Here is a 14,602-nt window from a genome sequence, read left to right on the forward strand (position 1 = left end):
TATGCGCTTTGAGGATAATTGCATTCATAGAGCTTCGAGAATGATTCATGCCTCTTACCTATTTCTTGATTTTAGAACTCCTACAATAAGTGAGATACTGCCTCTCAAGTCTTCTGTGTGAAGGAAAGTAGTAAGTACGTAAAGTCTGTTCCTTCTTGTCTTTTGGCATATCTCAGAGATAGGTGATGTATGATACGAGCTCTAGGGTAACTCTATTCCTATGTCCTAAATATGATTCATGTCTATTATTTAATCTATGATGGAAAAGGCTCTTAAGGTAGTTTAGCTATCACCCTCGAACCTTCTATATGTGAAATAGTAATTGAATATTTGAGTTTCTGTGCCTAAGGACTCTATAATGACAAATTTTTCTTATTGCATAAGTCGTTTGGCATTATCTTAATAAAAGTCTATGACTCCTGAGACTCTATTTGATATGGCCTCTAATGGCATTTAGAGGAGACTTGCGATGATGATCATTTTGATCCTTAAATAATAGTTCATGACGATTGTTATACCGAGTCTCAGATGATGAGTTAATTGCATATGGCTCCTCACTACTCTACTTGTGCATGCTGTAAATACATCTTTCACTGAGTCCTATAAAGGTTTAGGTATGACCGAGTCCCATAAAGAGCCGGGTATGATATACGATGACATGATTATTCACCGAGTCCCATTAAGAGTCGGGTATGACCGAGTCCCATAAAGGGCCGAATATGATATACGATGACATAATTATTTACCGAGTTCCATAAAGGGCCAGATATGACTGATTCCCATAAAGGTCCAGGTACAATATTTGATGATATGAGCATTTACCAAGTCCCATAAAGGGGCAGGTATGACCAAGTCCCATAAAAGGCCGGCTACGATATATGATGGTATGATTATTATGATAGTATGATTTTTTACCAAGTCCCTCACTAGAGGGCCGAGTATGGCATATATATGCATAGGATGACCTAATGAAATGTTTGTAACACCGAGTCCCCGAGCGGGCCGGATACGGTATGTGATAATGGTATACATGACCTTATTTTGTAAGGTGTAGGTACAGTACTCTGTTAAATGTCATACTTAGTTCCTGCATCCCTAATTCTATTGTAATCTCACTTATGATGTGTTATGCTTTATATACTCAGTACATGTATCGTACTGACCCCCTTCCTTCGGGGAGCTGTGTTTCATGCCCGCAGCTTAGGATTTCCACTCAGCTATGTTGGAAGTGCTCCATTATTCCAGAGCCTAATTTTTGGTGCTGATCTTCCAATGTAGATATTCATTTATGCAGGGGTACGACGGGGGCCCTGTCCAACCACATGTTACCATTGGTACTCTTAGAGGTCTGTAGACATATGTATGTCGGTTTTTTGTAAGTTTATTTTAGTTGTTCCTAGATGGCGTGTTGTAGATGTTATTATGTTATGGCAGCCTTGTCGGCTTGCGTGCCCTTTCATGATGTGATACGAAAGAAAGAGGCTATACGTATATGAAAGTGGTATCCCCCACTGGGGTTTATATGTATAGTTCTTATATCTAATAGTTATGTATACGGGGGTCCAGGTCGGACCCCAATCACGGCTTACGGGGTTGGGTCGTGAAAAAATCCCTTTTATGGAACTGGTCTAAACAAGTACAAAAGCTTATAAGAGTAAGAAATAAATATAAATAAAGTTGACACAATTCCATCATAGGCAGAGAGACCTAAAATTTATTGGAGATCATCACTGTATTCATCTTAGAAATATCACTAACATTGCAACTAGACTATGCCAAGCGGCATATACAAGATTAGTATCAGTACAAACAACACATACTAGTAGGCATCATCGGCAACCCAAATTTACCACATAATATCATGTAAACAGTTAGAAGAAAACATGTAATATGATAATTATGCACTCCAAACCTGGTCACCATGCCCCTACTATCCTAGATACACTATCCATAACTAGGACACTTTGATCCCAACTTCCTACCTTCTTTTGCTGCCAACTCTACCATTTATCATTTCACTCTCTTATAATGTTAAGGCTTGTCCAAGCCTAACCTTGATTAACACTAAGGCTTCCTAACCCTTGATACACACTAAGGCTTTACAAGCCTAACCTTTAATACACACTAAGTCTTCCCAAGCCTAAACCTTTATACACACTAAGGCTTCCCAATTGTAACCCATCAAATACACCAAGGCTTCCCAAGCCTAACCCTTGGGTCAGCATAAGGTGTCCCAAGCCTACCTTTATCAAATAAATCTCAGACCACTTTAACAGACATACACAATTCAAGTAACCAACTAAGAATCAAATCTCCGATCATTAATCTTGACCCAACTATCACATGAGACATGAATAAATCTTCACACTCACCTGTCCCTGAGTCCCACTCAACTTTTCAATTAACCGGGACCACTAAAGGATCCTAATGGCATAACCTATGGTGTTTAACATGCAAACCCTAGTCTACATAAAGAACCATCCCAGTATTTAAAACCACAACTTGTCCACTCAATGTCCAATTTGGCTAACATAACAAAAATATACTCTCACTCTCAAATCTTGACTTAAAAGCACATGAAGCATGTTCTACATGACCACAACAACCCGTTTCACTCGAGAAACCAATGCACACATATAAGTTAATCAATAATAACCTATACTAAGGATGGTACCTAATCCAACTGATGATATCCCGATATCAAGCATGGTATCCAAGCCAATCGTTGATATCCTTATATCAAGCATGGTACCTGAGCCAACCAATGATATTATGTACCAAGTGTGGTATCTAAGCTAACCGATAATATATAATTGGCGTGGTACACGATCCAACCAAGAGATATCATGTACCAGTTGTGTTACCCAAGACAACTAAGGGATATCATGTACCACGCATTATACCAGAGCCAAACCAAGGGATATATGTACCAGGCATGGTACCTGTGCCAACCATGCAATCACAAATAGCATGCATAATCAAATCCGATGAACAATCACACTTGAAGTCACAATTAAATAAAATAGGTTCATTGCATGATATTATCAACATGAAGTTATTTCACATTCACTCTTTATTCCCAGAACATGCATTACATAAGTATTTCACATGGAACAATAAACATGACCACACATACACGTGTGCGTACACACATTATATACATACATATATATATATATACATACATATATATATATATATACATATACATATATATATATACATATACATATATATATATACATATACATATATATATATACATACATATATATATATATATATATATATATATATATATATCTTAAAACTATACCCCTCCCCTTATGAGTACACATTTGTTCCCAAGAATTACCTCCCTAATCCCATGAATTAATACTCCCCCTGTGCATTTTGTTCACCTTTGATTACCACAAGTCCCAAAAATGTCTATAACTCAATAATTTCCTAACACTTGAAGTCCCAAAAATGGTTATAACTTAACAATTTCCTAACACTTGAAGTTTCAATAACCACCTCAACAAAAAAAACTCAAGATTATCAATTGAGAACTAGAGAATCCCCATCTAGTCATTATCCTTTCCCTCCTTAACAAAAATAAACAACAACCTTAACTATCCAAATTTCGTGCCAGAAGGCATAGGCATGAAACCTCTTGTAAATCTACAATATATCATGCAATTGGAAAGGGGTAAAAACTACTCAGTAAAACCTAGTCTACCTGGGTGTTAACAGCTGCTGCTGATCACGAACTTTGACTCTTTTGAAAAACTTTAGCTTGTTCTCAGTCTAAAATAAAAGTACAATTGCATAATCAATGAAAAATGGCCTAAATATACCCGAATTATAACTTAATCCTAAACTCAGGCCAGTTTCTTGATTATTCTACTTAAACTAGGGTTTTTCCACCATTAATTCAAGTTAGAAACCCTTTCCTAAGCTTACCATTATAGATTATAAGGCTTAAAAATTAAATTACATGCTAGCAAAATAATTAAATTACCTTTATCTAAGAGATTGGTGGAAAACTAAAGAAAAAAACCTAGGCCACCCTTTCATTTTCCAAAAATGAAGTTGTAGAATAATAAGCAGATTTGGGACTTTTTTGGTATTAATTCGCAATCGACCCACCATAGCGGCTCCCAGCTCGCTATAGCAGAATTTCACCCGCCATAGTGGCTTGCACAGATACAAAAACTTTTCTTACCCAAGTCCTCATTTTGCAACACACCCTTGAATCTTGATGTTTTTAACTAACCCCTTTACACCAAGCTCGATATCGAGAGTTCTACTTATCCGAATTCAATTTTGAAAGGTCCTATATATTTCTTAATGCCTTAGATATTACAAAATCCAATCCATGCTTATACATTAATTCAAATTCTTTCTCGAATCTCCCTAGACCTTACCTTACTCAGGTTCTGTTTATGACAGACCTAGCTTGGAATATTCAAGTGACTACAAAAAAATAATTCTGACTCAGTTTCTTTCATCATTATTTATCAATAATGATCGGAGAGGTATTTATAAGCACCTACCTCAAGAAACAAATCCCTAAGTCTTGAAAAAGTCATCTCTAGATACTCTAATCAAATATTTTATGTTATGACTAAGACTGGACAAAAACTGACTTAAAAATGTGACTTACAATTTTTCGACTTTCACTATAGCAAAGTTTGATATAGCAAGGAAATCCTTCTCTATGGAGAAGGTTCACAATATTCACTGCCTTCGCTATAGCGAAGTACCTATGGGTTTTCAAACTCAATTCATTTTTAGATGTTTATGAACCCCTAACCCACAGAGACCTATATAGGGTGTTATGGCCCTAAGTGACCATAATAATGGGACAAGTCATTACATTTTTTAAAGGTAGGTTAACCAATTATAATGACATTAAGGGTCATTTTCAGAAATTCTTGAGAAATTATCATTTTACCCCTCTTATTAGCTTCCTAGAGTATTAACTGATTACTTTATGTAGTTGGTTTTGGTAAATTCTTAAAAGGTTGTGAATTGTGCGAACTTTTGAGTTTTAAAAGTTTAAGTTGCTCAAAAATAGTTTTTGGTACCTACCGGAGTTATGGATCTCAAAATAGAATTTCGTCAGTTCCATCAGCTCCAAAATGAAGAAATTAGTCTAAGGGTATCTTTTTTAAAAAGAATCGTAGTTGTTTCATGAAATATAGGTCCTAAATTGGAAAGTTTGATGTTAAATGAGTTCAGTTTGATTTTGGCCAACAATTTTATTTCAAAGTCTCGGATTAGATTTTTGATGATTTTTTGGTTTCAATGGATGATTTTAGGACTAGGAGCGGCTTTGTTTAAATTTTTGGAGGTCCCAAGCTAGTTTTGGACTTTTTGAAGTTCGAAGAGAGTTTTATTGTGACTTATTGAGTTTCGGATCAAGGAGATCTCAAATTCGAATTTTGATGGTTCCATTGAGTCCAAAATGTCAAATTTAATAGGGGTGCATATATGGTTTGTATGTACTGGATTCGAAATGAATCATGACGGTCCAAGCGGAGTCATTTTTGAGTTGTGTCTCAACTGTTGTTTCTGTTTTCTGGTGCAACCTGAATTACTCTTTGAGTTCGCGACCTGAGGTCACGCGATCCCGATATATTGATTCATTGTGCTTCACGATCATGAGGGAGGCTCCGCGATCGCGATTAGTTCCCTGTTTCAGTGTCTTTCTCGATCGCGAGGGGGTGTACACGACTGCGATATATAACTTTCCAGAGCACTGCGATCACGAGAGTTAGCGGCTCGCGATTGCGATGCACAAGTGTCTGCGTGCACAGTGAAATATAGGAGAAAACCCTATTTTCATCATTTTTGGAGTTCTTGATCTCGGTGGGGCAACTTTTGAGAGGAAGTTTTGAGAAACAACGTTGGGTAAGTGATATTTTAAACCAAACCCTTGATTTCTACTTAATATTTTATGATTTTAACTTTCAATTTCTTGTTTTTGGACCCCAAGTTTCTTGGTTTTCCCTAAAATCAAAATGGTAATTTTGGACTCAATTCTTACTCAATATTTGTGGGTTTTTCCGCCATGAGTTCTATTTTACTAAAGTGGATTTCCAGTTTTACCCTTCTTCGAAATTAATCAATTTTTAGATCATTTTACTCCTGCTTCCGAATTCTTGTAATATGGTGTCATTGGACTCCTTATGACGTGTATGTTTCATTCTTGATAGTGGGTTATCGTTTGAGGCTTTGAATTTGAGGGTTATTTGTCCTGTAGAAGAGTGCGAATGTGATTTCCGTAATTGAGATGGGTTTGTCTATTCTTCTTGAGACTAGGATGGCGTAATTGATCATTCTTATTTTATACACTTTTGAATGGGTTGTAGTATAGGTTGGAACTGTTAAATTATTTGTGATGCCTGTGTGAGGGATTATCTGTGTTGTGTAGCCCATATAGGAGCCTTATTTGCTATCTTATCTATTTTGAGAATGTGTAATTCATGACTTATTTGTGATAGAGGTGAGAGAAGGCTATTTCACTTGAAATGCCCACCTGAGGGATTCAGTTGAGGGTTTTGAGCATAATTGAGTAATGAATGGTATCCGAAAGAGGGTGAACAATTATTTTAATAAAATTCCTTCCATTGCTAGCTTTTCAGGGTGAGTATCATGTTAGGTTGAGTTTAGGGAACTTAAACTTATATTTACATGTTGAGTAGAGTATTACGTCCATGTCTTAAGTATTTCAATGCATTTATCTGCATTTATTAGAGTATTGACCTTGGGAAGTTGAGGACTGTGAAAGTCATTTTGAGAGAAAAAATGTGGCACTCTTTTTTATCCTTGACCACGAGTTAGGTGGTAAGATGATGAGATTTTGAGATTGTGATTCAATATATGGATTGCGAGTCCCCCATGGGTCTTTTTCTGGAAGCCTTAGCTGAACAGGTGTATACGACAGGTTGTGCGACAGCCTTGATCCCACCATGCCACCATATAATTGCATTGATCACATTACACTGCATTGCACTGATATCTGCACAACATTGCATTGATATCTATGTGTACTTGGCTTATCTGGTTAATTGTGATAATGAACTGTACTTATGTGTTTACTTTACTCATGCCGTTTATTATATATTGGCAGCACCGATGCTAGACTGGGGCTTTTTTGTATACAGGTGAAAGCATTCCTTAGTTTATTTCATAGATTTGATTAATTTCTTATACTAGCCGACTGAGTACATCAGGATTGTACTCACCGTTACGGCCTCTGATCTTCTTGCGGATTATCTCATTGTCAGATTAGTGGTGAGACCTTGGGATCCGGATCGCCACTAGTTTTATCTTTCATTTTTAATCTTTATTACTATTCAAAGACTCATATTGTATATCGAGATTCAAACCTTGTATTAGACGTTCTTGTTACTTTTGACACCAGGTTTTGGGATAATTTCTTCGTTGTCTTTCTTTTCATTTAAATTGTGTCCTGACTCCCCCTTGGGAGTTTCGTATGAGTTTTATTTTTTTAGGCTTACACATCAGGATGGATTCAGCATGTGTGTCATCATGACCTCATTTTTTGGATTGTGACACCAATTAAACCATCCAGGTAATAAATGATAATATCTCATTAAGTGAATAAATTTTCACTTTAATTTATTTAACTAATCGACAAATCAACATTTAATTTTATTTTCCTCTTTAACAACTACTTTATCAGTTCACACTTTTGCCGTTTGTCCTAAAACTTCCACTCTAGTAATTACTAAGTGTCATAAAATATAATAATGACAACTTTTAGTCTATTTTATGGTCTAACTTTTTTTTGTTCCCAAGAATCACCAGATTACGATAAACTAAAACAATTAATTAGTCACACAGTATTGTCCGTCCTTTACATATATAAAATCATCCATAATTGTTAGACCTTTCAACATAGTTTTCTTCCTCTCATTAGTCCGAGTAAGAAATTTTCATCGTGTCTCTCTATATAAAAATTAGCTTAGTTAAGAGAAACATAATGGTGGCTTATACTAATTTAATTGCATGTCGAGTGTGTGGCAAAGTGTTTCCTCATGCTTTGCCACTGCTCTATCATTTTGATCAAGTTCATGAAAGAGAAGGTTATATGCTAGCAATTCAACGAAATGGTATGGCCATTCATGAATATATTAGTTTATACATTATAATTATTTGGTATAATAATTTGATATTCGTTATTTACTTGCCTGACTAATTTATATTTATGTCAAGTAGATTTATTTTTGTTACCTTGTTTAGGAACGATGATGACTCATTTTGGTTTGATCAAAAAATTACCATCTTGATAGGAGAAAGAGGAACTTCAAATTTTTAGTTTGTTTGAGAACTTCCTTATAGGGGAAAGCGCTCCTATATAGGGTGTTTTTCTCTTCTATTTTTGGGCGGTAATTCATTCTAAATCGAGGCAAATTACATTTTTTATACGAGGAAAATAAACTTTGAATTCTTAATTTATGTGAAAAATTTCCTTACAAGGAAACTGATCCTAACCAGAGCGTTCCTATATTCTCTTTTAAGAAGGCGATTCATTTTAGTTCGATCAAAAAATCATCTTTCTTATACGAGGAAAAGATTCTTTTGATTATTACTTTACTTGAAAACATCCTTATAAGAGAAAGCACTTCCAACAAGAATGTTTCTACATTCTCTTTAGGGGAGGCAAATTATTCGGATTCGACCGATAATTCACCTTCCTTATAGGATGAAGAGGAACTTTGAATTCCTAGTTTATTTAAAACTTTTTCAGGGGAAAGTGCTTCCGACCAGATTATTTATCCATCCTTTCTAGGGTGGGGATTCAGTTTGGTTTGATTACAAATCACCTTCCTTACAACACTCTCGACCAGAGCGTTTCTCTTTTCGAGAGCTCATGCTAGAAATATTGGGTTAAAGGTTGAGGGATTGCATCCAATCAGGCCCCAGTTGGTATATATCTGATTATACAAACTTAATTAAATTAAATTTGTCTTGTGTATTGTCTATATATGGGGGAAGAATTTTTGATTAGACGTTACTCCTTCTCATGGTTTAAAAATGAAATTTCTACATAAGAGTGGGTGAATTTCATTCATCTCAATGCTCGTTGGTGGCATGTAAAAGAAAATTCGCATATATATTTAAAGAAAATGCATCCTGTAAATTTTATTGATAATTTATTTTCTACTTCAACATATTATTTAATTTACAGGTTACTCAGTGTCAAGGACGACACATTTCAAGTTAGCTTTTAAACAAGGTCACTCTCAATTTGCTTCAAGAGTAAATGGTCGTGCTATTTTCCGTTCAATGTTTGAAGGATCACATTCAAGGGGTAATGTGTACACAAATAGGGAGTTGGACCCAGTTGATTTCACAAAGCCTTTACTCAAGAAACTAGAAAATTCCTTCACTTTTGGAAATGTTGAAGCAGATGTTGATCAAACTGTGGACTTGGAATTGAAGCTTTAGAATGTAGTTAAAGGATCAAGGATGTGAAATGGATCCTAAATAAAATTTCTCTTGTGTTGTTCTCTCAAACTTAGATGTTTAATGGTGTTTTCCTTTATTAGTGTCTTAGTTATCCTTCTTATCATATCCGCCCCTCCTCAACCCCCCCCCCCCCCCCCACACACACACAAGCTTTTTTTTATTTGAGTAACTTCTTGAAAAAAAATTATTTTCTTACTCTTCTATTTATCGACATGTTTAAGGAATAACTCTTAATAAAAGTGTTTCTGAATTTTCAAGGCACAAATAAGAGACTTCTGATTTTTGGGGCACATGAAATACATACATCCCACTAGGTCCTATTCTATATACATTTGGTACATTAAAACGATTAATTTAGATTTGTTTTATCACATAGAGTCCATTGAAGGAAGGAGGCTCTCCTGACTAAAGGGTTTCTTTATTCACATGGATCGAACACAAAAACTCTATTTAAAAATTAAGGGATTACATTTATCTTACCATACCCTTTGATAGAATGTGAAAGAACATCTCTAAGGTTATGTGATACCTCTCTATGAAAAGAAATGGTATTTATATTATTTTTCATGATTTTTCTCTTTTAGTTTTACTAAAAAATCTAATAATTAATTTTGGTAACTTGAAATAGCCTCTCATACCAGGCCCTAGGAGCTTGTTTTAGCCTATACAGGGCCTTATCCAACTTTAATTTCTGATTGAGTAGATTAATATCTTCAAATCTCTGAGGCTACTTGACATAAACTTCATCCTTCAAATACCATTGAGAAAAGCACTTTTCACATCCATTTAAAATAGCATGAATCCCATGAAGGTAGCAAAAGAAATAAGTATTCTTATGGCTTTCTTCCTTGCAACAGGGAAAAAAGTCTCGACATAATTAATTCCCTCTTCTTGATTAAAGCCTTGCACAACAATACTTGCCTTGTCTCTGGTCATAACACCATGCTTATCCAGTTTATTTCTATATACCCACCTTATCCCAATGATGATTATGTCAACATGTCTGGAACCAGGTGCCATACTTAGCTTCTTTCAAACTAATGCAACTTCTCCTGCATGGAATTTATCCGGTCAGAGTCCTTGAGTGATTCCTTCACATTCTTGGACTCAATGGTGGATATAAATGTTGAAAAGGCAACCAAGTTTCTTTTACCAAGTTTCTTTTTTGAGATCTAGTATGCATGCTTGAATCCAAGGGAGAGATAAGGTTGTCTAGAGGATGAGATAATTTATGCTTCCAACCTAATCTTCTTGTAAGCTACTGGGATTGAGTATTGGGTTCTTCATCTTTTTGATCTGTAAGTTTAGGCAGAGAAAGATCAAAAGTTCTAGTGGAAATTTGCGGACTGGGTCCTTCAGATTTTCATCTTTCTCATTTACATCAACTTCTTTTGCTTGATAATTAGTATAGATTCTTCACCAAGATGGCCTCTTTGAACGTGAAGAAGTTCCTCTTATCTTTGTCCTTTAGATTCTTCGTATCTCCTGATTCATCAAAGATGACATAAACACTTTCTTCAACACAAAGTGTTCTCCTATTATAGACCCTTTAAGCTTTATTGGTAGATTCATATCCCAAAAACACTCCTTCATCACTCTTAGGATCAAATTTTCCAGAATAAATCTTACCATTATTTTAAAAAAACAGTTGCAACCAAAAGCACTTAAATATCTTCATTTAAACTTTTGATGGAGCAATTTATAAGGAGTTTTGTTTAGAATTTACCTGACTAAGCATCTGTTGGTGACATAGCATGCAGTGTTGACAATTTTAGCTCAAATTTTCTTTGGAAGATCATCATCAATATAACACCCCAGAAGTTGGAAAGTTTGATTGGAAAGAAAGCTGTAAAAAAATTACTGGTGCTGGTACCCACAAAGCCACCTAGGGACCATACAAGGTTCTACGACCCATAGGTAGGCTGTTGTAGGTGAGTCCTAAAATTTGAAAAAATATCATATCTCAGAAGATTTTGTATGATCCCACAAGATGGGTCATGGTAGGAGATACGAGTCGTAGACTGAGATTGTACACGAGGTTCAAAGGGTTGAGTTCAGGGCTTTGACAGGATGAGAGGGCATATGGCCCGTAGAAAAATTTCTGCACCATAGAGTGTATTCGGGGAATGTTGAGTGGATTTATGACTTTCTAAACTTGACCTACACACCAATATGATGGTTTATAGGAGGACCTACAAACTGTATGTGGATCCGTTGAGTTCCTCTGGCAGTTATTTTTCTCAAGGTTATTTTTGTTTTTTCCTATCCTTTTAATCATAAAATAAGTCGTTTTAAGCCTATTCCTTAGTCCTGTAACTAATTTTACCCTTAAAATTATTATCATTACCTTTCATTCACTCAAAACCCCAAAAGCTCTCAATTCTTCTTCTCCAAAGTTCCCTCAAAGAAATTCTAGGGTTCTTCAAGATATATGGAAATTTCATCCATGGATTCCTTTTCATCCATAGATTCCCAAGAAACCTTAAATTATCTTTATGATTTCATCTAAAAATCTAGAATTTTTATGAGTATGTATTGGGTTCAATTGATTACTAATTTTTTTTTATTTCTATTAATCTTATTATGCATGATTTGATCATAATTATATGTTTTACTATGATTTTACATGAATCCATTCTATATGAATATGTTAATTTTAAAATCAAGCTTTGGAGATGTTGTGCATACATCATGAATCGAAGAAACTATGATTTAAGAATGATTTTGATTAAACTATCAATACGTTTTTTGTGAAACAATGTTGGTTTTGTTTGAAGTATTCTCTTTATGAAAGATTATTATGATTTAGCCACTTCCGATTGAAGTGTGACTTTACTATGAAGTTTATGATGATATATATGCTTTTGATTAAGTGTCTCTCATGATATGAGTATGTTATAAAATCATGATATTTTAAAAGGAGCTATTCTTACGATTTTAAGTATGCTATGATGAGCTTGGTATTACTAGATTCCTACCATTTCAAAGACTATGATATGTTTATGTATATATGTTATTCCGTTGAGATTTTACCTAGCACCAAATTTGACTATTGGAGATTACCCAATTCCCACAACTATGTACTCCATTAGGATGTCCCAATTAGACAAGACTAGCAAGTGGATCCACCAAACCTTATGATCATGGTCCTTACCTTTGCAAGTAGGAAAATCTATTTTTGGTGTAGGAGTAAGACACATGATTCCATGTTATAGGTCACATAGTTTATGTCGGTTAATGGTATCTCTTATTATGTTATGATTATATTTCTTTTACGAATATTGCATTGACCATGTACTGTGTTTTAAACAATATTTTAATAAGATCATATCATACTTTAGCTTGGTGATTGCATTATCATATTTTCTGACTTATCATATTATTATATCACGTTCATGAATGTTCTCCATACTTAAAATATTCCATAGTACTAACCATATATTTTTGTCTATATTGTCTCATAATATAGGTTCTAACGCTCCATCTCACAGTTGTGGTTAGTACAGATCAGATATGCTTAGTATAAGAGTTGGTGAGTCCTCATGTTCTGAGGACTGTGCTATCTTTCTATTTTAGTACTTCTCTTTCAGTTTTAGATTATCTCAGTTAGCTAGAGGCATGTCCCAATAGCTCACCTATGTTAGTAGAAGCTTATGTCAGACATAGTATTTTTGCTTATGGTGTTTGATTCAAAGATTCTCTTTATATTGCGATTATCCTTTGAGACTTATATTTCTCTTTTTAATTTACTTGATTATGTTGATTATCCTAGTGTCATGTTTATGTCAAGTGGTTTGTTAAGGATCTTTCGGTATCCTATTTTTTATGTCACGACTAAGGGGTAGTTAGGGTCATGAAAAACTTGGTATTCAGAGCATCAAGTTTTTAAAGAGTCCTATGACAAGCTGCGTTTAGTAGATTCTTTTTCAGCGGTGTGAAGTGTGCGATATCTATTAAGAGGCTACAAGACATTTAAGAAACTTCACTTGTTTTATTACTCTTAAGTCGTGCAGTAGAGTTGAAATCTATAAGGTTTCCTTCTAACTCATGTTCTATGCATTTCAGAGTCATGCCTCCAAGAAGAGCTTTATTGATAAGGAATGTGAATTCAGATAAGGAACAACAAGCACCCTAAGCTTCGATTGAACCTTCGGCCGAGCAAGTATTTCATATCGAGTTTAGAGATGCATTTCAAGTATTGGACCAAACTATAATGGCACAAGGTAATACAGAGATTGTAGAACCCGTAAACCCAAATGTGGATATGATGGCAACTAGGGTTTGAGACTTCACAAGATGAATCCTCTAGAATTTGATGGTTCTAAGGTGGACGAAGATCCACAAGAGTTCATTTAAGGAATCCAAAAGATTGTGGACAGTATGGGAGTGACTCTGGTGGAAAAGCCAATCTTCGCCACTTATTAATTGAAAGGAGTTTCTCAAATGTGGTTTACTCAATAGAAGGAAGAGAGGGCTATTGATACAAGTCCTTTGGATTGGGACAAGTTCAAAAGTGCTTTTTTATATCAATTCTTCTTCCGAGATGAGAGAGGCCAAAGGTCAAGAATTCATCAACTTGAAGAAAGGAAATATGAGCATGAAGGAATATGATTTGAAATTCAATCAATTATCTAAATATGCTCCACCTATGGTAGCTGATTATAGAGCTCGTATGAGCAAGTTTGTTTTCACTATCTCAGAAATAGTGGTCAAAGAATGTAGAACTGCCATGTTGATCAAAAAGATGGATATCTTGATGTTGATGACTCATGCTCAAATATTTAGGAGGAGAAGCTTAAGGAGAGGGCTAGAGAAACTAAGAGGGTAAAAATAGATAATGGTGACTAATCTTATCAAAAATTCGGTAGTTGTGGTTATCCTCCATTCATAAAGAAATTCTCCATCTTGACTTCATCTAGTGCTCTAGTTCAGAAGTTCAATAAAGATAAGGTGTCTAACCCTAAGCCTCAAGAGAGTGCTCCTAGTGATCAGACTTTTCCCACATGTAGGAGGCATGGGAAGAACCATCAAGGGGATTGTTTAGTCAGTTCTAATGCATGTTTTGGTTATCACAAGATTGGTCATAGGGTGATGGATTGCCCTTCGTTTGCTAGAA

At 35.2% G+C, this 14,602-nt stretch overlaps 1 protein-coding gene across 1 annotated transcript; it reads left to right on the top strand.

Moving 5' to 3' along the window:
* Window positions 1–7,996: 7,996 nt before the first annotated feature.
* On the top strand, window positions 7,997–9,465 carry LOC129900414 (uncharacterized). Its single transcript, XM_055975387.1, has 2 exons — window positions 7,997–8,126; window positions 9,206–9,465. Exons 1-2 carry the CDS (start codon window positions 7,997–7,999, stop codon window positions 9,463–9,465), a joined length of 390 nt encoding a protein of 129 aa, XP_055831362.1.
* The last annotated feature ends 5,137 nt before the right edge of the window (window positions 9,466–14,602 follow it).

This window comes from Solanum dulcamara, chromosome 8 (genome assembly GCF_947179165.1).
Source record: "Solanum dulcamara chromosome 8, daSolDulc1.2, whole genome shotgun sequence".
Lineage (NCBI taxonomy): Eukaryota > Viridiplantae > Streptophyta > Magnoliopsida > Solanales > Solanaceae > Solanum > Solanum dulcamara.

Bases quoted from the DNA above. Each gene is read 5' to 3' on its own strand.
- LOC129900414 (XM_055975387.1), top strand. From the start codon at position 7,997: ATGGTGGCTTATACTAATTTAATTGCATGTCGAGTGTGTGGCAAAGTG. The intron at 8,127-9,205 runs GTATGGCCATTC...TTTAATTTACAG, and splicing joins GCTAGCAATTCAACGAAATG to GTTACTCAGTGTCAAGGACG.